We start from the raw sequence: 26,551 nt of genomic DNA on the forward strand, positions 1-26,551 counted from the left end.
TCTTTGTTCAATGTTCTCTGTCCTCTTTTCAATATTCTCTGTTCTTGCTTGTATGTTTTGAATTCCTTGCATAATCATCTGTAGGGTCACCTTTTCCTGTTCTTTTTCCTGTTGTAACATCGTCTGTATTGAATGTTGTCCTCCAGATGGTGAAGAGGAAGATGTAGGAATTGAAGAACCAGCCGCCATTAGTTTCTTACTCATTTCACCAAAAAATTTTAAGGTTGTAAACAATTTAAAATCTTCAGGTTCTTCTAGACCTTAATCCACTCGTGTAGTAAGCAATTGTAATTCCAAGTAAGAAATAGCGAAGAAAAAAGGAAAAGAAAAGAAAAGAAAAATTTCTTCAGGTTCTTGTACACCCTAATCCAATAGATTGATTAATTGGCAAGAAAAACCCAAAAAGAAAAAATAAGGCCAAAAAAGGGAAAAGAAAAAATTATCAAATATAAAGAATGAAAAAAAAATAAAAAATAAAATTCTTCAGGTTCTTCAACACCTTAATTCAATTAAGAAGTCTCAGCGGTACAAAAAAATATAAGAAGGAAATAAAAGGATGAGTGAGGGGAAAAAAGCTACTCCCTTGGGGAAAAAAAAGAGAGAAAATAATACTAATAGCAATAAGAAAAAACAGGTAGAAGAGAAAGGATTTCCTTTTTAAAAAAAATAAAAAATGAAAATAATAAAAAAAATAGACTTAAAAAAAGGAAGGCAAAAGTAAATTCCAAAAGGCCAGAATCCCAAGTATCTACCAAAAATAAGTAGCTAGCAAGGAGGGGGTGAGTAGAAAATAGCCCAACGTAAGCAAAAGGTAAAAGAAGGAGAAAGAACACACTGCACCAATATAATATCCAAGGCTTTTTGTTAAAATCCAAACAATTTTATAACTCTCTTCTCTAGGGTCTTGTAATCTTCTTTCTGTAAATTCCAAACTTTCTTTCAACACCAGACTCCAGCCACTGATAGAAACCCAGAAGAGCACCTGTAATAACACTTTCCCATGCTCTTCCCTCTATCTTATCAAACAGGCTCAAAGTCCTTGAAAAGAAGCCTCAGTTCTTTTCTCAGCTTTGTCTGGTCTTAGAACAGGGGTGGGCAAACTTTTTGGCTCGGGGGCCGCATTGACTTTTAAAATTTGACAGACGGGCCGGGTCAGCACAAGATTTTTGGGAATCGCCCCCACCTATCCCCCCTCTTCTCCTCCTTCCCCTCCCCTCGGAGGCCCTGAGTCAGGAGTTGCTACCACCGGCGCGGCTCTGCGCGGCTCCAGTCCCGCGTTGCCTCGGGAAGGGAAAGGCAAAAAGGAAGAGCCGAGGCTCAGGCTCAGCGGCTCCTGGTTTTGCCTTTTCCTTCCCAAAGCAATGCGGGACTGGAGCCGCGCGGAGCTGCGCCGGCGGTAGCAACTCCTGACAGCCCCAGCTGGACACCTGAGCGGAGCCCGGGTGGAACTGCCTGTTGCTGCTGCCGGAGCACTGCCGGGTCGCCTACTCCAAGCAGCCCGCCCACCCGCCGGGCTTCCCCTCCGCTGTGCGGCTCGGGGCCAGGCACGAGCGCCCGTGAGTTAAAAGGAAGCCAAAAGTTGCTGGGAAGTTGCTCGGGTTTCCGGGGCTTCCAGGCTTAAACTTTGCACAGGCAAAGTTTGCAGGCGGGAGCATCTTCCCGCCGAGGAGCAGGAAGGGTTCCGCCCGGCGGCGGGCGGGCTGCTTGGAGGAGGCGACCCGGCGGTGCTCGGGTTTCCCTCTGCCGCGCGGCTTGGGGCCAGGTGCGGCGCCCGCGAGTTAAAAGGAAGCCGAAAGTTGCTGGGAAGTTGCTCGGGTGCTGGGAGCAGGCTTTTAAAGTGCCGCCGAGCAAAGTTTAAGCAGCCCGCCCACCTGCCGGGCAGAACCCTTCCGCTCCTTTGCCTTTGCAAAGTTTAAGCCTGGAAGCCCTGGAAACCCGAGCAACTTCCCAGCAACTTTTGGCTTCCTTTTAACTCGCAGGCGCTCGCGCCTGGTGGAGGGGAAGCCCGGAGCCTCCTCCAAGCAGCCCGCCCGCGGGCCCGCCAGGCTTCCCCTCCGCCGCGCAGCTTGGGGCCAGGCGTGAGCGCCCGCGAGGAAAAAGGAAGCCGCAAGTTGCTGGGAAGTTGCTTGGGTTTCCGGGGCTTCCAGGCTTAAACTTTGCACAGGCAAAGTTTGCAGGCGGGAGCGTCTTCCCGCCGAGGAGTGGGAAGGGTTCTGCCCGGCAGGCGGGCAGGCTGCTTGGAGGAGGCGACCCGGCGGCGCTCCAGGTTTCCCCTCCGCCGCACGGCTCGGGGCCAGGCGCGAGCGCCCGCGAGGAAAAAGGAAGCCGAAAGTTGCTGGGAAGTTGCTCGGGTGCTGGGAGCAGGCTTTTAAAGTGCCGCCTGAGCAAAGTTTAAGCAGCCCGCCCGCCTGCTGGGCAGAACCCTTCCCGCTCCTCGGCGGGAAGACGCTTCAGCCTGCAAACTTTGCCTTTGCAAAGTTTAAGCCTGGAAGCCCCGGGAAAAAAGCGGGATCGGCGGGGACTCACCTTCGGAGAGGTCGCACTCGAAGGTGATTTCGAACTCCCAGCCGAGGCCTTTGCAAAGTTCTTTTCTTTCCTACCCCGAGAGCGCTCTGCACTGTTTTGTAGCTTTGGGAGCCACGCGGCACAGGGCAATATGCCACACCCAGCAATTTTTTTTCAGGGGCGGGCCGGATTGGACAGACCAACGGGCCGGATGTGGCCCGCGGGCCGTAGTTTGCCCACCCCTGTCTTAGAAAGTAAAAGAAAAAACAATGTTTCCAAGCCTCTGGGTGGCAGTGTTACAGATTTTCCTTCACTTTCACTTTCCCCCTCCTTTTCCAAAACCAAAAAAGTATTTTAATTTAGTAAATAATTAATTAATTAATTGAGTTTTTAAAAACTTAGGGGAAAAGACTAAAAAGGAATCTCTAACCTAAAATATTATAAAAGCAAGAAGAGAAAAAATACAAAGAGAAAAAATAGAATAAAAAAAACCAGTCCAGTTTCAAAGTAAAGAAGCATAAACAATCCAGCAGTAAAAAACCCCTAATTTTGACTTCCTGTTTAAAATCACCGCTTAACCACTTCTGTCTTCAATTTTACAAATTCTTTCTTTTTCTTAGGGTGTTCTCTCTAATCATAAAGTCAAAAAAAAAACAAAAAACCTCTCACCAAACTGACACACTTCCTCTTTCTGTTCCCTCCCATTTCGGAGCTGTCCCAGTTTCAGCAGCTTTGATGGCTGCCTCTTTGCCGCCGGCAAAAAGAGCTTCTCCTGATTTACCAGGGACTTCGCTGTGTCCCTGGGATTGACAGGATGTACTCTTTACTTTCACCATCTCTTCGGGACGGTTTAGGTCCAGGAGGACTGTCCAGCAACAAAGATATCGGCGGCGATCTTGGATCTTCAAGATCTCACATTGTGCCGCCACGACGTCAGCCCCGCCCTATTTGTCACTTTGAGGTACAAGATAGTAAAATAGCTCTTCTCAAGAACCAAAAATACACTATTATTTTTGTTACCTATTCACCAAAGCAAAATACAGGTCTCATGGCATAAACCCAGTGGGTATCTACAGTGAAAGACTGAGAAGGTAGATGGTGTGTGACTGTTTAACCCAACATGCTCCTCCTAATCCAAATCTAAACAAATCATATGATCACTTAGTACAATATATGATCCTCTCCTATGCTTTTAGTAATTCCTTGCCTTTAACCACATCAGCTATGGGAAAGAAACAGCTTTATCACTGGACTTATTTCTATGCAAACATGATAAAAGTTTATGCCTAAGAAGATAGGCATTTCCAAGAATGTATAATGTGTTAAGAATGGAATTGACCTTTTGGCTGCTTTTTTAAGTTGCGGAAAGTCACTTCATGAACAAAGAGGTAGAGAAGGGGAAGACCCCTTCAGCCTCAGGTTTCATCAAATGAGGAGTGAGTTTCCTGAAACTAATTTTTCCTATATCTATTTTCTTCCAGTTTGAGCAAATGCGTCGCTCAGTCAGCCTTACCAGCAACTTTGCAAAGTCTGTGGTAAACCTTGCTGATGTGGTGAGTGTGGAATACATTGCAGTTTTCTCCAAAAATTACATGCAAAAATAAGTTGAGAATGAAAGAAGGGAAAATCTAGCCCTATGCAAAGGATTCCATGGTGGGTCCCTTCTACAGGCCACCGTCAGGTACAAATAAGTGACTCAGTACATTGAGTTCTAGATCAGTCTCACGTATATGTAGTCTTAAATCCTAGCATCTCATTTTCACAACACTCTGCAGCTAAATGTGTAAGCACACATAACGTTGGCTTTCAAGTATCCACAAGAAAATTTAGACAATATTTCCCTCAGAAGTTTTCATATTCAGTACATGCCAATATATATTTGTGAAACGTGGAACTGTACAATCAGAATGATTAAACAGTTAAATATTTTTCAGTAACACTGTTTGAGAAAAATCATCCCTGTCTTATATTGTGATCATATTTCTAATGAAGAGGTACTACAAAGATTAGATTTAGAACATCTATTGAGAACTGTGAATGCAGCTTGTTGGCAATGTCTTATGCATATGCTGAAAGACTAGCATACCAAAATTGCATTATGTTGGATACCTCCTGGAGGAAAGTGGAAACAAGGCTGGTCTCAAAGAAGATTTTAAGATTATTCATGTCCCTAGGGATGATGCCAAAGATGCTGTGAATGATTGAAAACCACTTGCTGCCCAATGTGTTTTGCATAGGGCATGATGATCATGATCATGATGATGATGACGACATGCCAAAGGACAACTATTTTAATTCTCATAATTAGTTTAAGAAATGCAAATTTAATTGGTCAAACATTGAGCAAAGTTTTTTTTACTTATCTTTATATTCTATACGTACGCATCTTTTTTTTTAAATCAGTAAACAGTTTAAAGAAAGAAGTACAGACTAGGAGAGATAAAATATGTATTAAATGAGTAAGGGTAGGTAAACAAATTACTAATAGTAAGATATAAATAACTAAAAGTGATCTAAATTGCCTTGGAGACTACAGTTCTTCCGTAAAATATTAATTACTTATGAAATTACAAAATGTACCAGCTTTTAAAGGAAAAAAATAAGAATAAACTAATAAAAATAGTATAGCATAAATCAGTAATTAAAATTATAAGATATAATAGATTGAATTTAATTTCCCAAATATAGATTCTCTCCATATAAACCCCCCACATTGTATTGCTTTTTGTTTGAAATTTTTTTTTGATTCCTTGTATGAAAGAATGGGTAGACAAATTGTAAGAGTGTGCTTTGATGTCTAGAATAGATCTATATTTATTTAAAATATTTTTATTAAATTTTATTTCTTAAATTTAAATATTCAGATTTAATTTTAAACAGTGTTATTCAAGATTTTTTTCTTTCTCTGTTTCCAGTGAGAAACATGTAATTTCCATGTAACAAACACATACAAAACTAATTCAGTATCCTTTGAAGGATTGTATGAATTGGTAAAATTTAGTACGAATGTCTCAAATTGCAGCTAGGAATTCAACTTTTATAATTTCTTTAATTTTAATGGGAATTATTTCCCCAAAATGCTGAGTTATCAGTATTTATGTCAAATATGAAACAATACTTCAACCTCATTTTATTTTCAACATTTTAGTAAACAAGAGAGAAATAATAATGTCAACAATAAAACAACAGTTATAATATTATAATATTCCACTAAAATAGATATGAAAATAAATTGTGGGAAGGAAATAAACTGCTTTAGTTATCATTTAACTTCAAGGGTATATTTAGAAAATTATGGCTGCTTTGGAAAATGGAAAGGATAGCAATAGCATTTAGACTTATATACTGCTTCACAGTGCTTTTTACAGCCCTCTCTGAGTGGTTTACGGAGTCAGCATATTGCCTGCAACAATCTGGGTCCTCATTTTACCCACTTCAGAAGGATGGAAGGCTGAGTCAACCTTGAGCCTGGTGGGATTTGAACTGCCATACTGCAGGCAGCCAGCAGGCAGCAGAAGTGGCCTGTAGTACTGCATTCTAACCACTGCACCACTAGGATATCACATGTATGGAAGGGGGAAAGTAACCACCTAAAGAAAATCTATGTTTGGTCACAGATTTTTAAGGAGCAGTTGAACACTCGAATCGTGTTGGTTGCCATGGAAACATGGGCATCAGGGGATAAGATCCAGACGGATGAAGATTCCCTAGAGACACTGAGAGAGTTTATGAAGTATCGCCAAGAGTCTCTTCCTGAACACAGTGATGCTGCCCATCTCTTCTCGTGAGTTTTAAATGGGAATTGTGATCACTTTTATGCCACACAAATGCAAAATTAACTATTATAGTTCTGATAGTAAAAATAGGCTGAAGTAGAGATATTTGTAAGGGATGTTAAGAAAATCTATGCATGTAATGAATCTTTTCTTTTGCTGAACAAGTTGCCCAGAAGACTGCTTTGCTGGTAAGCACACATAATATACCTCCTGGTATTATAGCAAATGCAATACAGCTTTCTATTATATGTTCACTTCTATTTATATTCCTTTTAGACCTTTAGAATAACATAGAGACATTCATCACTGGTTAAGAGTATTAACTAATATAGTAGAAATAAGATGTTGGCAAAAAAGAAAACTTTGCCAGATTCTTTTTATACAGATACAGGTGAAACTCAAAAAATTGGAATATCGTGCAAAAGTTCATTTATTTCAGTAATGCAACTTAAAAGGTGAACCTAATATATGAGATAGACTCATTACATGCAAAGCAAGATAGTTCAAGCCGTGATGTGTCATAATTGAGATGATTATGGCTTACAGCTCATGAAAACCCCAAATCCACAATCTCAGAAAATTGCTTGTGACTTATGATTAAAATGCATATTCATTTGATCAGATATCAACAAAACAACAAGAAGTTTGGATTAATGTAGATCAGTGTATAAAATATGGCAAGCAGTGTCCATTTGGACTTAGTGCTAAGGTCAGAGTTTCTGACTGAAATGGAACTAGCTTTTGTGCTGGAATGTTGCTAGGAGTATTCATACATGAACATGCCTCCTCTCTCTTCTGTAGTTAACTAGAACTAATGAACACACATCTACCATAGTGAGGAACAAAGATAACAGACTGATGCAAAAGAAATGAATTCCTGCCCAATCCATACTCTTGCTCTATTTTGATAGTTTTAATTGTTCTAGGTTTAGTAAGTAAATGCCAAGAGGACAAAAAATCTAGCAGGTCAAGGCTATGTAGCTTTTTCTTCACCTGTATAGTAAATCTTCCTTCTTACTCTCTCAGAGGGCACACTTTTAGAAGCAGCCGCAGTGGTACAGCTTATGTTGGAGGAATCTGCTCAGTTGCTAGAGGCGGAGGTGTGAATGAGGTGAGTTGAGTTATAATGATTGGGGCTGGAGTTTAAAGATACAGAATTAAAGTCTGCATGCTCTTCCAACCGTATTAAATTTGTCTGTTCAAAAATCTCAAGTTCATTTAGATTTCTTTTCTCATTTTGAAACTCCTGAAGCTTTGAATATCACTTTCCCTTGTGAGATACTACTCTTCTACCCTTTAAAACCCTTTCAGAATCTTTTATTTTCTGTGAAGCCTTGTCTCCATACTCTAACTGAACTAATACCTGAGGTTTTTGCCACTACATTTGCTGACACACATCCCTTATGCTTCCCCCTTCCCCCTTTTTTTTCCTTCAGTCAACTAAATTTATATTATAAGACAATTGGGTTGGTGCTTCTCTTGTTTCTTTACATGATTCTACAAAGTAGCTGATGTATCTTTATATGTCAATCATAGCCAGGAATTCAGTGGTCTTTGCAGGGTGAGGAATATGTCCACAGAGAGAAAGGGCAGGTAACTTCCATGGGGCTTGTGAATAATCTGGGAAAGATCTGCCCTCAAAAATTTAATATTTTTATGATAGTTGATCACGCTATACTCAGGCTACCCAATAACTTGTTGTCCTCCTTCCCAAAGTATGGTACTGTTGGAGCGATGGCAGTAACATTAGCCCAGACCTTGGGACAAAACATTGGCATGATGTGGAACAAGCACCGCGCTTCTGCAGGTAAGTAATTGTGTGATGAGCCAAGTGCTTTCCTAATCTCAAGACATAATGAGAACCTGAGAATTGCTTCAACCAGTAGTTCTCAACTTTTTCTTCACCACAATGTCTTCTGTGGCCACAGCTCTCCAAGACTTCACTCAAGATTTAAATCATAACATTTCTTCAAGCCTTTGCGGACCCCATTAGATAACATGGTGGTTCCCTAGGGGTCTGCAAACCACAGATTGAGTCCAACAATAATTATGAAACTATGGTTTGCCTAAAGGACCTAATTTCAAAGAGATCTAGAGCCCAACAGGCACTTTTTTTCCAATAGATTTAAGAATTACTCTATTCCCAAGTTTTGTCTCCTGTTCTGAAGAAACTTGAAAAAGTAATTCTTAGGTTTCTACTCTAGTACTCCATTATCTATGTTGGGTTTAATATTTTTCATGCATCATGAACTTTTAAGTGTAAGTTGAGATTATTTCTTTCAGATCAGGGGTTACTTTATTCTCGTTTCCAATTTGGAAATCTCTACTTTAAAAGATTCTGAGTGGATAAGGTGTAACTGATGTTGGGGCTTGAATCTGGGTTTACTATGGCTATGATTTATGTTGTCAGTCCTCCAGATCTAATTCGCTTTTCTTCCACATCCTCTTTGTCAGTGTTTTGGGTGCTTCTTAAGGTCGTGATGATAGAATGGGTAAGCAAAGGCAGTTCTTTTGAGGTTAATAAGATGAACCTGGCTAAATAATAAAATGTTACTGCAAAAAAATTGCAGTTGATCTTTCTGGGGATTCCTAGTTAAATTTTTTCAACTAATTAACAGGTTTTGCAGATGTGTGTGATATGTGACAGATTATAAGTACCTTATCAATTAATAATTTACCTTTTTGGGGACCTTCTGAGATTGCCTGAAACATTCTCTAATCTGTCTGGTATGTAACTTTCATCTGCATATTGAACCTGCTTTCCCCCCTTTTCTTCATTCCAGTTTAAAACTACATTGGACTAGCTATTAATAAATACTATTAAGTCACCTGCAGCATTTTCTTTACTGAACATTATAAGCTATTAATAGTATTAGCTGGATATTGGAGGTAGTGTATTTATTAAATAATCCATATAGACTAACAGGTCACATTCTCAAGGAGAAAATGAAGAAGAGCAATATATTAAAAATAAATCCATTAGAATACATCATTACTTTAAAAAAGGAGAGCACTAATATGTGTACATGTAGAAAAAGCCTTTGATAAGTTGGAATGGGCTTTTTATTAGCCTTTTTAAAACAAACTAAATCCCAGACAAGAATTTAAAAGTTGGGCAGATAACAAACCAACAGCAAGCAGCAAGGATTATTGCAAATGGAACTTTTTCCACAAGATTTCCAGTAAGGAAACCACTGAGTTATGATGTTTACTTTCTCCCTTTGTAATTGGTTTTAGAAGTTTGGGGAGACAAAAGTTCGCAAGACAAACAAGCACTTGAAATTAAAATTCAGGGAGAGAATGCAAATTGAAATGTTATATAGGTGATGTACATGGCCATCTTCCAACATCTAGTTCAGATTTTATAGAAAAAAGGGTATAATCTTAACTATAACCTTTTTGTAAGGCTTAATCTTAGAATGGGATGTTTTATTGAAGATGAAGAAAATAAATAGTACTTGATTATTTCAGCTTTAGGAATATATGATTCTGGGTTACAATTTGAAATAGGGGATTTGGACACAATAAATATGAACTAGAAATAGAGAATGTATATGTCCCATAATTCTTTGAGAAGATCTCTATTTTTTTATTGCTCCTTTTCTCTATAGGAGATTGTCGCTGTCCTGACTTATGGCTGGGTTGTATTATGGAAGATACTGGGTAAGTTGTAGAAGAAGTGAGGATAAGGCCAAGGTGTTGGGTTAATATTTGAGATCAGGAACCAAGGATTTATTAAAGCATCCCCCAAACTGTTCAGATCTTAACTTTACATCTTGCTGGCAACATAAAACTCTCTTTGATTGATTATTGTTAAGTTCATCTATTTCCCTCACTAGCTGGCTTCAGAAGAAAGCAGGTAGCACTTTGTGTAGGAAAAAGAAAGTTACATCTGTTCAATTTTCTTTTTTTAATAATCTGACATCCACTACATCTGGTTATCTTGTCAGTTTTTGAATTCAGTTTTCTATCAGCCTTCCCCCTACCCTCCATCCCTGCTGTCTTTCTCAAAGAAAGGAAAGGGGATTGGTGTCACTAATAGACTCTCTGGGCCAGAGAACATCCCAGCTTAAGCCTCTGGCATGAACTGAAAACAAATTCAAGATGCAGATGTACAGTTATATTAATGATCTTGCATCTAGCCATATTGAGCTTACAAAACTTTTAAAATAATTTTTATTAATGATTACAATCATGCAGATAAAAAGTAATTGAAACTGTAAAATTAAGATCAAAAATAAAAAAAAATTAAAGTGCAAGAGAAAAGAAAAAAATGTAATTATAGCAGAAAAAAAGAAATATATATATAAAGAAATAGCTCCCTTCCTTGTCACAAGTATAAAAAATATTTCTAACATACCACCATTTTATCTTAACAGTTACTAACTGTAAGAGGAAACTAGGATTCCTAGTGTCCAACTATTGAAATATAAGCCAGCATTGCTTTAGCTGCCCCCAAACCCCAGAGCAATCTTAGACTGCATCAGCAAATCAAGATCACATGAAGTGTTAGTACAGTTTTATACTGCCTTGGTAAGACCACACTTGGAATAATGTATCCTGTTTTAGTCACACAATGCAAAAAAAAGATGTTGAGACTCTAGAAAAAGTGGAGAGAAGAATAACAAAGATGATTAGGGGACTGGAAGCTAAATGTACAATGAATGATTGCAAGATCTAGGTTTGAAGAGAAGGACTAAGAATGACATGCTAGCAGTCTTCCGATATTTGAGGGATTGAGAGAATTCACAACTATGTATACACTTATACTTATTATCTTGTAAACAATTGGCAAATCAAATAAATAAATAAATAAATAGGAGGTCAACCTATTTTCCAAAGCACCTGAAAGCAGGACAAGAAGCAATGGATGAAAACTAATCAAGAAGAGATCATACCTAGAAATAAGGGGGCATTTCCTGTCAGTGAGAGCAATTCATCAGTGTAATGGCTTGCTTCTAGAAGTTATGGATGCTCCATTGCTTTTAAAGAAGAGATTGGACAGCCTTTTATCCAGAATGGTATCGCTTCATCTCTTCAAAAAGATTTTTTTTTCTGAGTCTTTTGTATTTTAAAAATATTTTGTTATGGATTGAAGGTGATTCACCCTCTGTGATGTTCCAAGGATTCTTAATATTTAAAAAACAGTAAAAAATAATTCTAGAAATTATTCAGATATGATCCTAATCAGCAAAAGTCTATTGAGGGTTACCAGAATACCAATGTATCTATTTTAAATTTAATCCAAAAGCGCACTTTATAATACCCCTTTTCCTTTTGTATTTCATGCTTTATCTATAAAGAAATCCCCCAAACTCATCATCCAATCATAATACATGAAAACCCATTAGTTTTATTTTATCCTGCTCTTATTATTTTCATAAATAACTCAAGGTGACAAACATATAATATTCTTTTCTCATATTTTCCCACAACCTGTGAGGTGAGTTGGGTTGAGAGAGAATAACTGACCCAAAGTCACCGAGGCAGTTCTCATGCTTAAGGCTAGGTTCAGGAAATGACCACATATTTAATATTAAGATTACTTAAAATACTTAAAATACAAAATAAATTATTTTTCCCATATCTCTCATCTGAACAGAACTTTAAAACCTCTTTATTCAGTCCTGGTTAGCAACAGTCATTTAATGATTTTCAGACAATGCATCTGTTTTACCCATGATCAATAAACCTAATTTATATTTGTCCTGTTTCAGTTTAGCACACAAACACATGCAGGCAGTTGCTATGGGGATAAGCAGTTAATAATAGACCAGATTGTAAATCAGGGTCTGTGCAAAGAGACCTTGCCTCAATAAATTGCTTTGAAGTTTAAGAAGCAATAGAGGTGATCCAAATCCATTCCAGGAATCAGAGTCCTGAGTCCTGTAGACCAGGGATCCCCAACCTTTTCGACGCCGCGGCCCGGTTCCGACATCAGCTGGCGCATGCCCCGGTGTCAGCGTCAACTGGGCGCCGCCATCTTTTTTATGAAAGGCGCTTCCGGTGACATCACGAAGCGCTGTTTCGTCATAAAAAGATGGCGGCGCCAGCGCTTCTGGTGAGCTTTTCGGGTAGAAATGGCTTTCTACCGGAAAAGCTCACGAGCGCTAGCGCCGCCATCTTTTATGACGAAACAGCGCTTCCGTGAGCTTTCTACCCGGAAAAGCTCACCAGAAGCGCTTTTTACCAAAAAGATGGCGGCGCCCAGCAACCAGCGGCCCGGTAAGGGTTGTTCCGGCGCCTGTACCGGTCCGCGGACCGGCGGTTGGGGACCCCTGCTGTAGACAGCCAATCCAAAAGTCAAAAGTTCAAGAATAAGTTACACAGGAATTATTATCACAAGCTAAAAATCCAAATGGTTGTTTCCAATAAAGACTAAAGGGAAAGCAGCTACATAAAGCTATATGCTGCAATTATTCAGGCTTTGTCCTTTACCTAGTGAAAAGCCTCATTGAGTGGCTTTGGACTACTGGGGCTTGAGGATCATACCTTATCATGTGACTGCTCCATCTGATCAGGAGATTCCTATGATTGCTTAACCTCTTCAGATGAATCCTGGCTTGAAGGTTCTTAGGCCAACAACCCATAAGACGCAGCTGGACCAACATGGTCAGAATCTGAATCTGAATCCTGGCCCATGACAATGTTTCTTTCCCTTATTCTGTACAATTTTAGTTTTTAGTTCCCTCAAATAAGGTCTTTTCCCCTCATTTTCGTCTCCTCTCAGAAAATGTTGAAACTTTTATAGATCTCTTTCTTAGGAGTGATTTCCCCCCATTTTTGTTTTGTCCTTTATCACTGAATTTGTATGTTCATGTACATTCAGTATTTCATCTCCTTCCATATCATTCTTGTAACTCTATTGAATTCTACTGTGTGGTGCAATATTAATGCAATATTAGGGGTTTTAAATTCAATGTATGGAATGTGAAGGATGTGTGTTTGCATTTATTTTCATAGTCATAATGTACACTAAAGATGGTATTTAATTTCATTGTACGAGGTGCAATGACAATAAACTAAACTAAACTAAATTAAACTAAACTTGTCATTTCCAGATCCACATTTAAATCAGTTTTAGTTTTATCTAGCAAAACTTATTCCTCTTCCACAATATCATTTACAATCTGTTTATCTATAATAGTCAATATTTTTAAATTAAATATCTTATATTCATTGTTAGCATTCCAAGTAATGCGCCCATTGAAAGCAGAAGTCTGAGGCAGGTAGATTCCTCTAAGAACATGTTTATTGGGTACATCCTTTCGGCATAGCCAGTGAAAATCAACTCAAGTTTCCCCGCGGTTTTCACCTAATTAAAAGAATAATAATATTTTGCCCCTCCTCAGTGTCATTAATGACATTGTCCTATTGCATATGGCTGGCAGGCTCCTCTCCTTTACCAGCTACCTGTTACAATGACCCTGGTTCCCACAAGAAAACTTTTTATTTTGACTGCAAGCTAGGCTATCTTCTTCCCCGCTCCCCTTCTTTCTCAGGCAATTGTGATGGCTTCAGCCAGGTTCGCTTCAGAGTTGACAGTCAGACCTCCCCCTTTAATTGGAAAGAATTTCCTGAAAAATTAAATCATCTCTCCCTCCCTCCCTCTCCCATGAGGTGCTCTTGGGCCAGCTTGTGGGCTATCAAGAGACTGGAGCAGGCTACAAAACGAGCTTGCTTAGAGAAGAGGTCAATCGCTGCCCATATGACCGTGTTCCCCCACTCTCAGGAAGCTGTACTATAAAATCCATGGTTATTTCTTCCCATGGCCAGAAAGGGCCAGGCGCTTGCTGGAGCAGCCCTGGGGACTTCCCTGGTCATTTTTTCATCATGGCACAAGTAGCACAGCTCTTGACATAGACCGCAATGTCCTCTTTCATATTTGGCCACCAAGACTGTCCTTTGCCCAAGTGCAGGGTCTTCAGGAAGCCCAAGTGCTTCTGTCATGGCTCCTTTGCAGTACTTGGAGGCACAGTTTGTTGGGGACATACAGTTTGGAGCCCTTCCAGGCTAATCCGTCTGTAAGGGTCAGTAGCTCCTTGTTGTCTCGGTACCATGGATCATTGGGTACCTCAGTTTTCAACTGTTGAGTCAAACCTCCTCCCTCATCAAGTTTTTGCCTCTGCGCTTGTTGGCTGGTTGTAGCTTGGCTGGCTTGCTGAGGGGGAAGGCATCATAGCGTGGGCCACCTCCTCATGCTTGCTGTTATATTGTGGCATTCATGATAAAGCATCTGCCAAAAGTCCCCCCCTCCCCTGGATGTATTTTAAAGTGAAATTGAAGCGGTTGAAGTACTGTGCCCATTGGACCTGCTTTGGTGAGAGCTTCTGCGGGGTCCTAAGTGCCTCCAGGTTTTTATGGTCTGTCCATACTTCAAATGGCACTTGGTTCCCTTCAAGGAAGTGGCACCAGGTTAGCAGAGCCCAATTGACTTATGCTTCTTTTTTCCCACACGGCCCACCTCCTTTCAGTGTCTGTTAGTTTTCGGGAGGTGTAACCGCATGATTCCCTTCCACATTTTTCCGGAGAAGGATTGCAGCCACTGCTACGTTGCTGGCATAGTTAGTGGGTCAGTGGGAGGTGGGGCAGCGCATCACATTCTGTCTCACTGAAAACTTCTGTGAGGTCTTGGTATTCCTTGGCAACCAGGAGAACTCCTGGGACATGACTTTTGCTTTATTGCTCTGCTTAGTGCCCTCCAGCTGTTGGACAATTCCTTTCTCAGGGCTGATGGGAGGGGGCAGAGGGCCTATTACTAGCCTTAGCTTTGTTTCCCTCCCTTCCCATCAGATGGTAGGAGCCCATTTGTCCAGCCAGGACAGTCTAGGATCACCGCTTCAGTTATTGTTGGCACCACTGCAAAACAGTGTTTTCCTAGGGCCTGCCCATCTCTAGTCTCACTGGTTTTATGAGGGGTGTGGCAGCCCCCCCCCATCAATTTTCCGTTGCCTTCTTCGAATCTGATGGGTGGGGTCAGGTTAGGGCCCTCACCCTGATTTCTAACTTTAGGTCAGTTTGCAAGCTTAGGCAGCAGGTGCATCCCAAGTCTATTATGGTCTTTGCCTCTCCTGGGTTCTGGTTTTTGGCGCTGTGATTTTTGAGAGGATGCCGAAGGGACAGATGGCTTCACTTACCATCCGGTCATCCTCACCCTCATTGTTGTGCCATAGGGCACCATGTGCTGGATGTTTTCTGCTGGAGATCTCTCCCCTTCACTGGAGGGGGGGGGAGACCTCAATGGCTTGATGGGCTAATTTTCCCCTCTCTCTTGACTGCTGAAGGGGCTTCTTCATCTTGGCAGGTTTTGGAGGCTTCCCCCTAGGTTGGGGAGCTGGGGCGAGGCATTCAGCAGCCCAGTGCCCCTGCTGGCCACAGCAAAAGCATTTGATGGGTGGCCCCAAAGCTCCTCTGGAAGAGCCTGTGGCTAGGCTGGGGATTGATCACTTCCCCAGTTGTCACTTCTCTGGTTGGGTCTTAGGCTTTGGCTCTGTGGTTCCGCGTCACTTGCATTGTTTTAGCTCGAGGTCCATCACTACTGCTACCTGGTAACCCTCATGGATCTGGTCAGGGACCCCTTGGAAAACCATGCATTTAGCAGCTCATGGTCCAGGCTCTCTTTGAAGAAGTAGACCAGTAGTCTCTCCTGCCATTGTTGCAGACTCCCAGCCACTCGGCAGAACTCTTGCATGGATTCTTTGGTAGGTCGGCCACTCTGCTTTAATTCACGGATCTCAGCTTCAGCTTGAAGGGCCTGGGAGTCGTCCTCAAGCTTGTTCCTCAGCTCATGTAGGAAGGTGTCAATGTTCCCCAGCTCTGGTGCATCCTCATCATGGAGCTTGATCACCAATTCAGTTGCCTCCCCCTCTAGGTTAGCTGTCACAGCATGGATCATCGCTCTGTCACTGTTTGTGGTCATCAGGTGGTTACACCTGATTCACGAAGAATGCCAGTTTCTCCGGGTCCCTGTTGAAGGCGGCCTTCATGGCAGGAGGGGCGAATGGACAAGGAGGTGGAGGTGGAGGGGCACGAGGTTGCGGCAGTGCCCAAGCCGGGACCCCAGGGGTAATATGCTTGTGGTGGAGGACCTTACCATCCTGGAGGGTGGGGCGCATGGCTGGGTGGGCTTGCTGCCCAACAGTGGTTGGGGGGTGTTGAGGTAATTCCCCGTTAGGAGAATGAGCGCATACAGGGAGATGTATTTGAGAGTAGCGTTTGAATAATACACACACAGTACACAGATACACTGTACAGTAAATGTAGGTTTTACTTCCAGACAGTTTAAACAAAGTTCAAGATAAGCAGTCCAAAAGTCATTCGCAGGTAAATCAGTCAGTTTTTCAGTCCAGGGATAATCCAAATATCAAAGTCCAGTGTCAAAAAACAGTTCAGTATCAGACTTACATTAAATCCAGTAATATCAGTCAATTAGAAGAAATGGAGCAACGGCAATACTTTCCAACAGAAGGAAACAGAGATACACTTACACTCTCTTCTGAGACTCAGACTAAACAACTCAGGTTTCTGGCTCCATCTTATGTCTGTTTGAGAAACCACACCCAATTGCATGCTCTTGCATTCCCTTAAAGATATAGTACTAAAATGTTTATCTTGGTTTATATATTTCTAACCCAAATACCTGTTAGGTGACTTATATTCCTAACAGGGGGGCTCCGCTGTGGGCCTGGGCTCGACTGCTGTGGAGGAAGACTAGCTGGCTGTGTTGCTGCCACAGATGAAAGAATATTTAACTCTCCTCATTGTCATCAGTTACATTGTCCTGTGAATATGGATAGCAGGCTCCTCTCCTTCTTCACCAGCTACCTATTATGATGATCTTGGTTCCCACAGGAAAACTTTTTATTTTGACCACAGAAACATTGGTTCCTGCTGTCTACACACCAGTAACAGCTATCTGGAATATGTATGGGCAATCTCACAATCTCTTCTTTCTCCGAGAAATTTCAGTAGCTCAGATCCAGCAGTAAGTTCCAAATTCAGCTGTAATGTTGTCCCCCTGTTCTGGAACATCCATTTCTCACTGGAAGTCTCTGGACCAAGGAAAACGTTTTACCTCTTTTGACATTTTGTTGGCTTTTAATCTTCTATTGGCTGTCTTCCTGATACACAGATACTACCTGCCACGGAAATTTTCACGCTGCAGTGTTGATGAATACAATCAATTTCTGGCTGAAGGAGGAGGAAGCTGTCTCTTTAATAAGCCTTTGAAGGTAACATTAAAACACTTTCATTTGATCACATTTGTAAATAAAAATTATTTCCAGACAACATTTTCCATCTCTTATATCTTGGCAATTCCTGGAACTATAGTCAAACCAAATTCTTGTTTTGTGATCAGAATATCAGCCAGAGATCTAGGTAAGGTAGGACCATATTTTTCTTAAGGTACTTTAATAGGTGTACTACCTCTCAACTGACCTCACAGAATTGTTGAAAAGATCAGTTTCAATTTTTAGAAAAAAGACAACAATTAACTCATGTTGCACTTCATAATTGTTTTCTTGTCAATAGTATGAAAGTAATTTGCAATTTGGAGTTTTTTTTCACTTTGCCAATCTGCTCTGCAGTTTTGTGATTATTATTATTATTTTTTTGCAATCTAAGCCCCATTTATTTTTTGAAGACTTGTCATCAGCATGTGTTGCATAGACTTCAGCCAATGCTTTAGGCAAGCTTGAGTGACTTAGATCCAGTGTAAGGCATCCTATAGAGAACGTTCTCTTGAACATAGTTGAATTAAGTTAACATTTTCAGTATTTTAATTGGTTTTAAGCAACTGATATATATAATATATAAGATTGCATGGTAAACTGAAGGTAATTGCTAAAATCCAAGCAATATATGTGCCAATAGCAGTAGTCAATTCTACGAATCAAGTGGTGGGATTAAAAATTTACCACCACTGGTTCTGTGGGTGTGGCCAGGTGGGCATGTGACTGAGTGGGTGTGGCCAACTCAACATCATTCATGGCATGGTACCCACTCAGTCACATGACCGATGTTGCAGAAACAGGGCGATTTCCTACGTATCTTTCCCTCCCCTACGCCCTTGGGCTGGCAAAAGTAAAGAACCACACCAGCTCGTCAAAGTATCTTAAAGGGACAGACTGCGGCAGCTACCAAGTTTGGCAAGTCTTCTTCTCCTTCTTGGGCATACACACAGAGCACGCCGTGCACAAATTTCATGGCGCTGGAGGGACTTTTCCACGCACCATCTCCTCGCAATAGCCCCACGTGTGCGCACAGTGTGCGTATGCCTAAGAAGGAGAAGAAGACTTGACCAAACTTTTCTGCTTCCCTCTCTACTGACTCACACTGGCCAGGCAAGTGAGTAGCATCGCGTGCGGCAAATGTCCTCCCAGCAAGCACAGCCATGCGGCTTCCCAGTCAGGGGGAAGAATGCTCTCCCGTTCTCCCACCCAGTGCAGGCCGCCATGTGGCTTCCCAAACGGGGGAAAACACTCTCCCATTCTCTCAGCCTGTGCAGCCATGCAGCTTCCCGGCCAGGGGGGAGAATGCTCTCGTTCTCCCAGCCAGCGTTGCATGAGGGAGGTAGTGCAGCAGCCTAGGCTGTCCTGGGAGCCGGCACTTGACCACTTGACTGGTGCTTGTGTAATCAGTCAGTCACCCAGGGTGTTCAGGACCACAGCGAAAGTCAGGCAGCAATGGCAGGAGAAGGCAGGTTAGCAATGGTGTGGTGGGTGAGATGAGGAGTGGCTGGGCAGGGCGGGATGAGTGGGTGGCAGGTCAAGCGGGCAGGACGAGCGAGGCGGGGCAGAGCAAGCGGGCAAATAGGGTGAGCAGCATCCGGGTGGGTGGGAGTGAGCAGCGACAGGCAAGCGGGTGGGGCCAGCCCAGGGGTGGTATTTGCCAATTCTACGAACCACTTCAAATTTTCCCTACCGGTTCACCTGAACCAGTCCGAACCGCTTGAATACCACCCCTGATATGAATCATAAAAGTTTAAAAGTCAAAATAAATTCTATCCAAGATATTAAATATCTATTCTGATTTAATACATGTTGTAGAATATTAAGTCCTTGCTAAAAAGAACCCTAAATTTTGAATGTTCTACAAGCATATGTATAGAACGCTAGTTCAAAAATGTTTCCAAGTAGAATTAGATTTTGTGTAAGATTTACTTCTGAGATGCAAAGTTATTTGGAATGTCAAGGCATACTCCCACCAAATAATTAGCCATTCTTTGGCTTAATTAGCTATGTACGTTCTTTCCAGCAGGAAGCATAAAGAATCTTTGCTGCACTTATCAATATTAGTTTGATGTAGTTTGTGGGAATATAAAAGCAATATTTAATAAGAAAATAGATTGGAAAGACATTAGTTTCATTCTAGTTTAAATAATTTTCCAGTTGCTAAACTCTATAACAATGCCACCAAATATGAAAAAGAAATTGATCTGGTCATTACAATTTCTATCAAGTGTTAGAGTATAAGCTTTCATTTTAGCAATCAGTATTGGAATAATATATCAACAATAAACATCTTACATCATGTGTATGATATTTGATGAAAATACAATGCTTTTCTTTAATTGAGATTTCCATTGTTACTTATTAAAAATAGTTTTATTCAAATATATCACCATTTCTTAGTTGTATTAACAAAGCTTAACATAGATGATCCTTATCTATATTAACATTATGTGGTTATTTAAATCATGCATTTTGTTGCTTTATAGTTATTTGTTTTGTTTTGTTTTAATTCTATTTTTACTTTGTTTTGATTGTTAGCTTCTCAGAGTCATGTATTCATAAATTTATTAAGTTAATAAATAAGTGTTAGTAATTATCAATTTTACACTCTCTAGCATATAGAAACAAATACTGAACATATAATACATATATTCCCAAATTTGCTTTTTTATTCTATTATTTTACAGCACAGTTTTAAAATTTCTGTCCCTGTCAATTTTATACTTAATGGGGTTCTTTATTAAGTAAGTTAAAAACTTTCAGTTTCTTAGTCACACTGCTTATTTCGATGTATATATGATATACAATGACAATAAAAGCTTTGAACTTTGAACTTTATGTTGGGTGATATAAACTGAATAAATGACTGGAGCTAACAAGTAATCTTAACCTTATTCAAGGCTCCTTTTTTAATATAAAAAAAGAGTAAGGGATTTCCTACACATCTCTATGATCCCTGTCTCACCCAAAAGCATTAAGATTTTAAAATGATATTCAAAGCAGGCTTATACACTGTTTGGTGATCCACCCTAGGAAATAAGGAAACCCTTTCCATCCCAGAGAGACATAGACATTCTTCCTTCCCAAACATAATCAAAGTGTAACTCCAGTAATTTTTTGTTCCATAAATTCTTTGAATTAGAGCAATCTTTTTTCTACAGTACTAAATGAAGGCATGAGCTTTCTCTTGACTGATTAAAGACCCTAGAATTTAACATTATTTTGGTATCTTTTGCTGTTCCCTTAGATGCAAATAGATTGTACTATTTCAGTCAAGATAGAATAATCAAGATTGTAGATTAAGATAAGTGTTGTAGCATAACTATAAATAGGTGAAATTTTGACGGTTTTATATTCCAAAGACCAAGATCCCCAACTTTTAAAACCTCATTGGTGTAATGGCTTTGCTTGAATGGTATTGGGCCTACCTTGCCCTGAATAAGCCAATAAATTGATACATCTCTGAGAAAAGAACCATCTAGCATATATAGATATTGTAGGAGAAGCAGTTTCTCTTAACGTTTGCTCTGCTTTAGGAAAGATATCATAATTTTAGGCATTTATGAAGTACTATATAGCAAATTTGTTTCCCAATGGATATTTGACAATTAAATCCCAAAATTCCTTTGCCTTGCTATTATGTCATAATTCTGAATATCATTTTATCATAAACAGTATAGTGTCATTCTGAGTTCAGTTTGCTTAAATTATGGTCCCGTATGAGGTGACAATTGGTAAAATAATGGAGGAATTTACTTTAAATTATTGTTTACCTTTAAAAAATTGCTTTCACTTTCATTGTTGATTCCTCAAATCTACCACCTCCCAAAATGGAAACATAAAAAGGAGAAATTTCAAGAGAGTTTCTTTATCTCCATTTTCAAGCGCCAGCGAGTGATGTAGATGAACATGTTATTAGATGATGTCATGGAGCCTTCTAATGATTCCATTTCCTTCACTGCTATCTCCTTAATGCAGCTCCTTGACCCTCCTGAATGTGGTAATGGATTTGTTGAAGCAGGAGAAGAATGTGACTGTGGGTCCTTTGCGGTAAGCAACAACTGAGGCTAAAAAAAGGTGCCATCTGACTCAAAATAATATTACTAGTGTGTGAGATGGAATGCTATTACCAGGCTTTGAATTCTGAGTTCTGTTTTATGCATGCTGAAGAATATCTGTTATTTCATCTGAACCCCAACAGTGCTCTTATCAAAGGACAAATTTATTTTTCTTCAGAATGTTTTTTTAGATCCATAAATGTTGGGACAACCCCAATATTAATGCTGGATAGAATCAACCAGCATCTTTTGTCTGAGCAAAGGCTCAAAACGAACAAAGACTTGCAACAAAAGTCAAAGATAATAAAAAAAGTTCCTTCCAACATATAAATAACAAGAAAAAAATCACGGAAACAGTCGGTCCACTAAAGAGAGAAGACGGCAAGGAAGTAACAGGCAACAGAGAGAAAGCAGAACTGCTTAACTCATTCTTTGCATCCATCTTCACACAAAAAGAAACTATAGCTCAACCCACCAAAAACATAACTGTAAAAGACAGACCAGAAATAAAAATTAAAATAAGCAAAAAAATAATAAGAGAACACCTGTCTGATCTTGATGAAAACAAATCACTGGGGCCTGATGGATTACATCCCAGAGTTTTAAAGGAGCTGGCAGAGGTCATCTCAGAACCACTGCACCATATCTTTCAAAAATCCTGGAGCACCGGGGAACTACCAGAGGACTGGAAAAGAGCTGATGTGGTTCCCATCTTCAAAAAAGGAAGAAAAAAAAACAGACCCAGGAAACTATAGACCAATCAGCCTAACATCAATACTCGGGAAGATACTGGAAAAGATAATAAAAAAATAGATCTGCCAACATCTAGAAACAAGTAAAGTAATAACTAGCAGTCAGCACGGGTTTGTTAAAAACAGATCATGCCAAACCAATCTCATTTCATTCTTCAACACAGTGACTAAATTAGTAGACCAGCAAAATACTGTGGACATAATATATTTAGATTTCAGCAAGGCATTCGACAAAGTAGACCACAACCTACTTCTTAGTAAGCTAGAAAAAAGTGGAATAGATAGCACCACCACTAGATGGATTCGTAACTGGCTGGCAAACCGTACTCAACGAGTAGTCCTTAATGGGTCTAAGTCTACATGGAGGGAAGTAAGCAGTGGGGTGCCACAAGGTTCTGTCTTAGGCCCAGTACTCTTCAATATCTTCATTAATGACTTAGATGAGGGAATAGAAGGGGAACTTACCAAATTTGCAGATGATACTAAGCTGGCAGGAATAGCTAACACCCAAGAAGATAGGCTCAAGATGGATCTTGACAGACTAGAACACTGGGCCATATCTAACAAAATGAAATTCAATGTAGAGAAAAGTAAAGTCCTACACTTAGGCAAGAAAAACCAAAAGTACACATATAGATAGACTGGGTGAAACCAGGCTCAATAGCAGTAACTGTGAGAGGGATCTTGGAGTGTTAGTGGACAACCAGCTAAATATGAGCCAGCAGTGTGCAGCAGCCACCAAAAAAGCTAATGCAATCCTAAATTGTATTAACCGAGGGATACAATCAAGATCAAGGGAAGTACTAATACCACTCTATAAAGCCTTAGTAAAACCACACCTAGAGTGCTGCATCCAGTTTTGTTCACAACATAATAAAAAGATGTTGAGACTCTAGAAAAAGTACAGAGAAGAGCAACCAGGATGATTAGGGGACTGGAAGCTAAAACATACAATGAACGGTTGCAGGAACTGGGCTTGGCTAGTCTAGTAAAGAGAAGGACCAGGGGAGACATGATAGCGGTCTTCCAATATTTGAGGGGCTGCCACAGAGAGGAAGGGGTCAAGCTATTTTCTAAAGCGCCTGTAGGCCAGACAAGGAATAATGGATGGAAACTGAACAAGGAGAGATTTAACCTGGAAATAAGGAGAAACTTTCTGACAGTGAGAACAATCAACCAATGGAACAGCTTGCCCTCGGAAGTTGTGAGAGCGCCATCACTTGAGACTTTCAAGAAGAGATTGGACTGCCATTTGTCAGAAATGATGTAGAGTCTCCCGCTTGGGCAGGGGGTTGGACTAGATGACCTACAAGGTCCCTTCCAACTCTGATTATCTGTTATCTTATCTGTTTTACTTTGGTATTGTTCAAAATCCACAAAAACAAATATCTGTTCAGACCTAGTCTTAGCAGGAGCAAAAAACAGACTCCTTGTCACACAAAAAAACCCATTTTTATTTACCTCTTATGAATTAATTGCATTCACCCACCAAAAAGTCCAGGCTATAGTCCTTCAAAGAGTTAACGGCAGCAGTTCCTTGTGATAATTACAAGGCCGTGAGCTCCCAGCTGAAAGACTGCAAATTAAGTTCTGGCAAGCAGTCTCAATGAGCAAAGTCTTCAGAAAGATGAACTGTTGTCTCCTCCGACAACCACCCCCCTTTCCTTCTATTTATTTCCCCAGCCATGGAAGGGCCATTCAGCGTCCATGTGTGCTTGCTTCCCAAGTCAATTCCCTGACCTTCGTTGTTCCCCTCTCCTAACAGCTCTGTGCATACGTGCATCTGGAACAGACCCCAGCTGTTCCTCCTCCCCACTCATATCAGTCTCCAAAGGCAGTTGTCTCTCTGGTGGCTGGGAAATATTGGATGGCCCTGGCTCTATCTCTGTGTCCAACACAGAGCACCCATCAGAGCCTTCCCCAGACTCCAGAACTGGCCCAAGTTCCTTCCCAACCTCCTCATTGTCCGACTCTGCCACCAGCTCTGCTGGCAGCTGGCAAGGCACAACAATATAATCTGTTCATGATATTTACGTCCCAAAAGAAAGTGTTAGTAAAAACTAGAAGCAAACATTATGGAAATTGATGTTATAAACAATATAGTTATCTCAAGTGGTAAAAGGAAAAAAAAAAGATTTTTTGAGAATTGATTAAATCTGCACATAAAGCAACGTATGTTAGGAAAACTTGCAAATTCAAGTTTTCATATTGGAAACTTCATATTTCTACTGTATTCAAATGGCGGGTGGTGGGGGTGTTTGAAAATAATACCCAAATCTCTAAAACAATGTTAGTTAAGATCTAAAAAAAAAAAACCTGTACTTTTCTTGTTCCAACTTTGACCTAAAATCCCAAGCAAATCAATTGTTAAATCAGTTGTTTTTCTTTTCTCAAAGGAGTGTTCCAAAAGTGGGGGAAACTGCTGCAAGAAATGTACCCTTACGCATGATGCTATGTGCAGTGATGGGTTGTGTTGTCGAGAGTGCAAGGTAAACAAGTTGGAATGGGACATCTGTCACTCGATTCTGTGCCCACCTCTCACGAGTTTTAAGCAAAACTATTCTTCTTGGGAGTTACACAAGCAGGGCATCATCCGTGCTTGCATATCAATGCTGCCTACAGAAAACAAATTGTAAAGTCAGGCCAAGGTGCAATTGGGTGTCAGCATACATATTTTGAGGTGTCTCAAATATGCATGATTTTCTACAAAATATTTCTGAACAGCTCAAAGCATTATACTTTACATAAATCATGGGAATGAAGGGGTGATGGGGTTCAGCAGCCTCCCCCTTGAACAAGTCTTCACCTACTTAATTCTTGCAGCTTCACAGTGTGAGGTATTCCCAACTCATGGATGGATCCCTGTGCATGTTTAATATTTACAGCACAAATCTGTGGATGGGTTTGGTTAAGAGCTGAGACATGCTTTCTTTTCTCTTTTGTTGCAAAGAGGAAGATGAAGAAACTAGGATTATATAGAGCAGTAAGCCCTGTTGCTCCTTGCATGGTACTAGGGATAATTTAGTTCTCCGCTTTTCCTGCATTGAGAGTGGGGGGGAAAAGAAGGAGGTTAGAGAAAGCCCTCACCCGAGATACTCTTTGTTTTATTCTTCCTTTGCCAGCTTAGTATTAAACTCCACTTTTATTTTTCTCCCATTTTCTCCCATGAAGTATGAGCCACGAGGTGTAACTTGTCGAGAAGCTGTGAATGAATGTGATGTCCCAGAAACTTGTACTGGGGACTCCAGTCAAGTGAGTTGGGGGAATTATAAGGAATGTGATTTACGAGTAGATGGGGGCAGGGTGAGGGATAACACTGTAACCTACTCGTCAAAGGACCCATATTTTTGTTGGTTTCTGTGCACAACAACTGATGGCAGGTTGTCTTTATTATTGAAAAGTTCGTCCAGAATTTTATTTTCTAAAAAAGAGATGTTATGAATAAAATTGTCTTGAAGGCATATTCCTTTAAAATGGGCCCCTCCCTTTTCTAGCCTTCCTAACCTGATGCCCCAAATATGTGCCATGGAGGATGGAGGATTATAGAATGTTAGCTATACGTCTGGAGCATACTAGGTTACCAGTTTTCCTGAGTTGTATTTATCTATATTTTGTCCTTCTTGATATAATTCTATTTTTTCTCTCTGTAGTGTCCAGCTAATGTACACAAGCAGGATGGCTACTTTTGTGAGAATGAGCAGGTATAGTTGGTATCTCAGTTTCATAACTAGAATTCCTGGAACTGCAGGAAATAGGAGGGGAAAGGTTAATTGCAGTTGGACCCATCTGTCAATCCCAGTAAAAGGAGTATCTTTGGAAAATTGTAATTAAATCAGATTGAACAAGGAACAAGTTTCTCAATGGTTATTTAAACAAACAAACAAACAAGCAAATAACTAAAGGTTAATGTGGAATTGTAAAGCCAGATCTGGATTCTCAAATCCCATAAACTGGGTATTACACTTCTCTAAAACATGCAAGTTGAGAGGTTCTTGCATGAGCCTCTAACAAGTCCCATTTTCTGCTGTGTAGGGCCGGTGTTATGGAGGCCGTTGTAAAACCAGGGACCGCCAGTGCAATGCATTGTGGGGGCGAGGTAAGTAGCTATTCACTCGTAGAAAATAATCATCATAACTAATGAGTGCAAAATCTAAATAGCCAGTATGCCATATAAAAGTTTTTTTTAATCTCTTCGCTGCCATCTAGTGGTAATGCAGACCTAGCTG

At 40.4% G+C, this 26,551-nt stretch overlaps 1 protein-coding gene across 14 annotated transcripts in view; it reads left to right on the plus strand.

Annotated features, from left to right (window-relative positions):
* ADAM11 (ADAM metallopeptidase domain 11) overlaps positions 1–26,551 on the plus strand; it is a 106,289-nt gene that overhangs the window by 58,475 nt on the left and 21,263 nt on the right. For all 14 annotated transcript variants that reach the window (XR_015745937.1, XR_015745938.1, XM_087947087.1 and 11 more), the window contains exons 10-20: positions 3,987–4,058; positions 6,123–6,289; positions 7,308–7,392; positions 7,998–8,088; positions 9,893–9,944; positions 17,413–17,512; positions 21,494–21,565; positions 24,722–24,814; positions 25,497–25,577; positions 25,976–26,026; positions 26,358–26,421. Coding sequence is in view for 12 of the 14 variants with exons in the window: in XM_087947087.1 (XP_087803213.1) it covers positions 3,987–4,058; positions 6,123–6,289; positions 7,308–7,392; positions 7,998–8,088; positions 9,893–9,944; positions 17,413–17,512; positions 21,494–21,565; positions 24,722–24,814; positions 25,497–25,577; positions 25,976–26,026; positions 26,358–26,421 (928 nt within the window). In the remaining 2 variants the exon portion in view is untranslated. The remainder of the gene's footprint in view (positions 1–3,986; positions 4,059–6,122; positions 6,290–7,307; positions 7,393–7,997; positions 8,089–9,892; positions 9,945–17,412; positions 17,513–21,493; positions 21,566–24,721; positions 24,815–25,496; positions 25,578–25,975; positions 26,027–26,357; positions 26,422–26,551) is intronic.

This window comes from Notechis scutatus, chromosome Z (assembly GCF_049901735.1).
Source record: "Notechis scutatus isolate UNSWTSFEM ecotype Mainland chromosome Z, rNotScu1.2, whole genome shotgun sequence".
NCBI lineage: Eukaryota > Metazoa > Chordata > Lepidosauria > Squamata > Elapidae > Notechis > Notechis scutatus.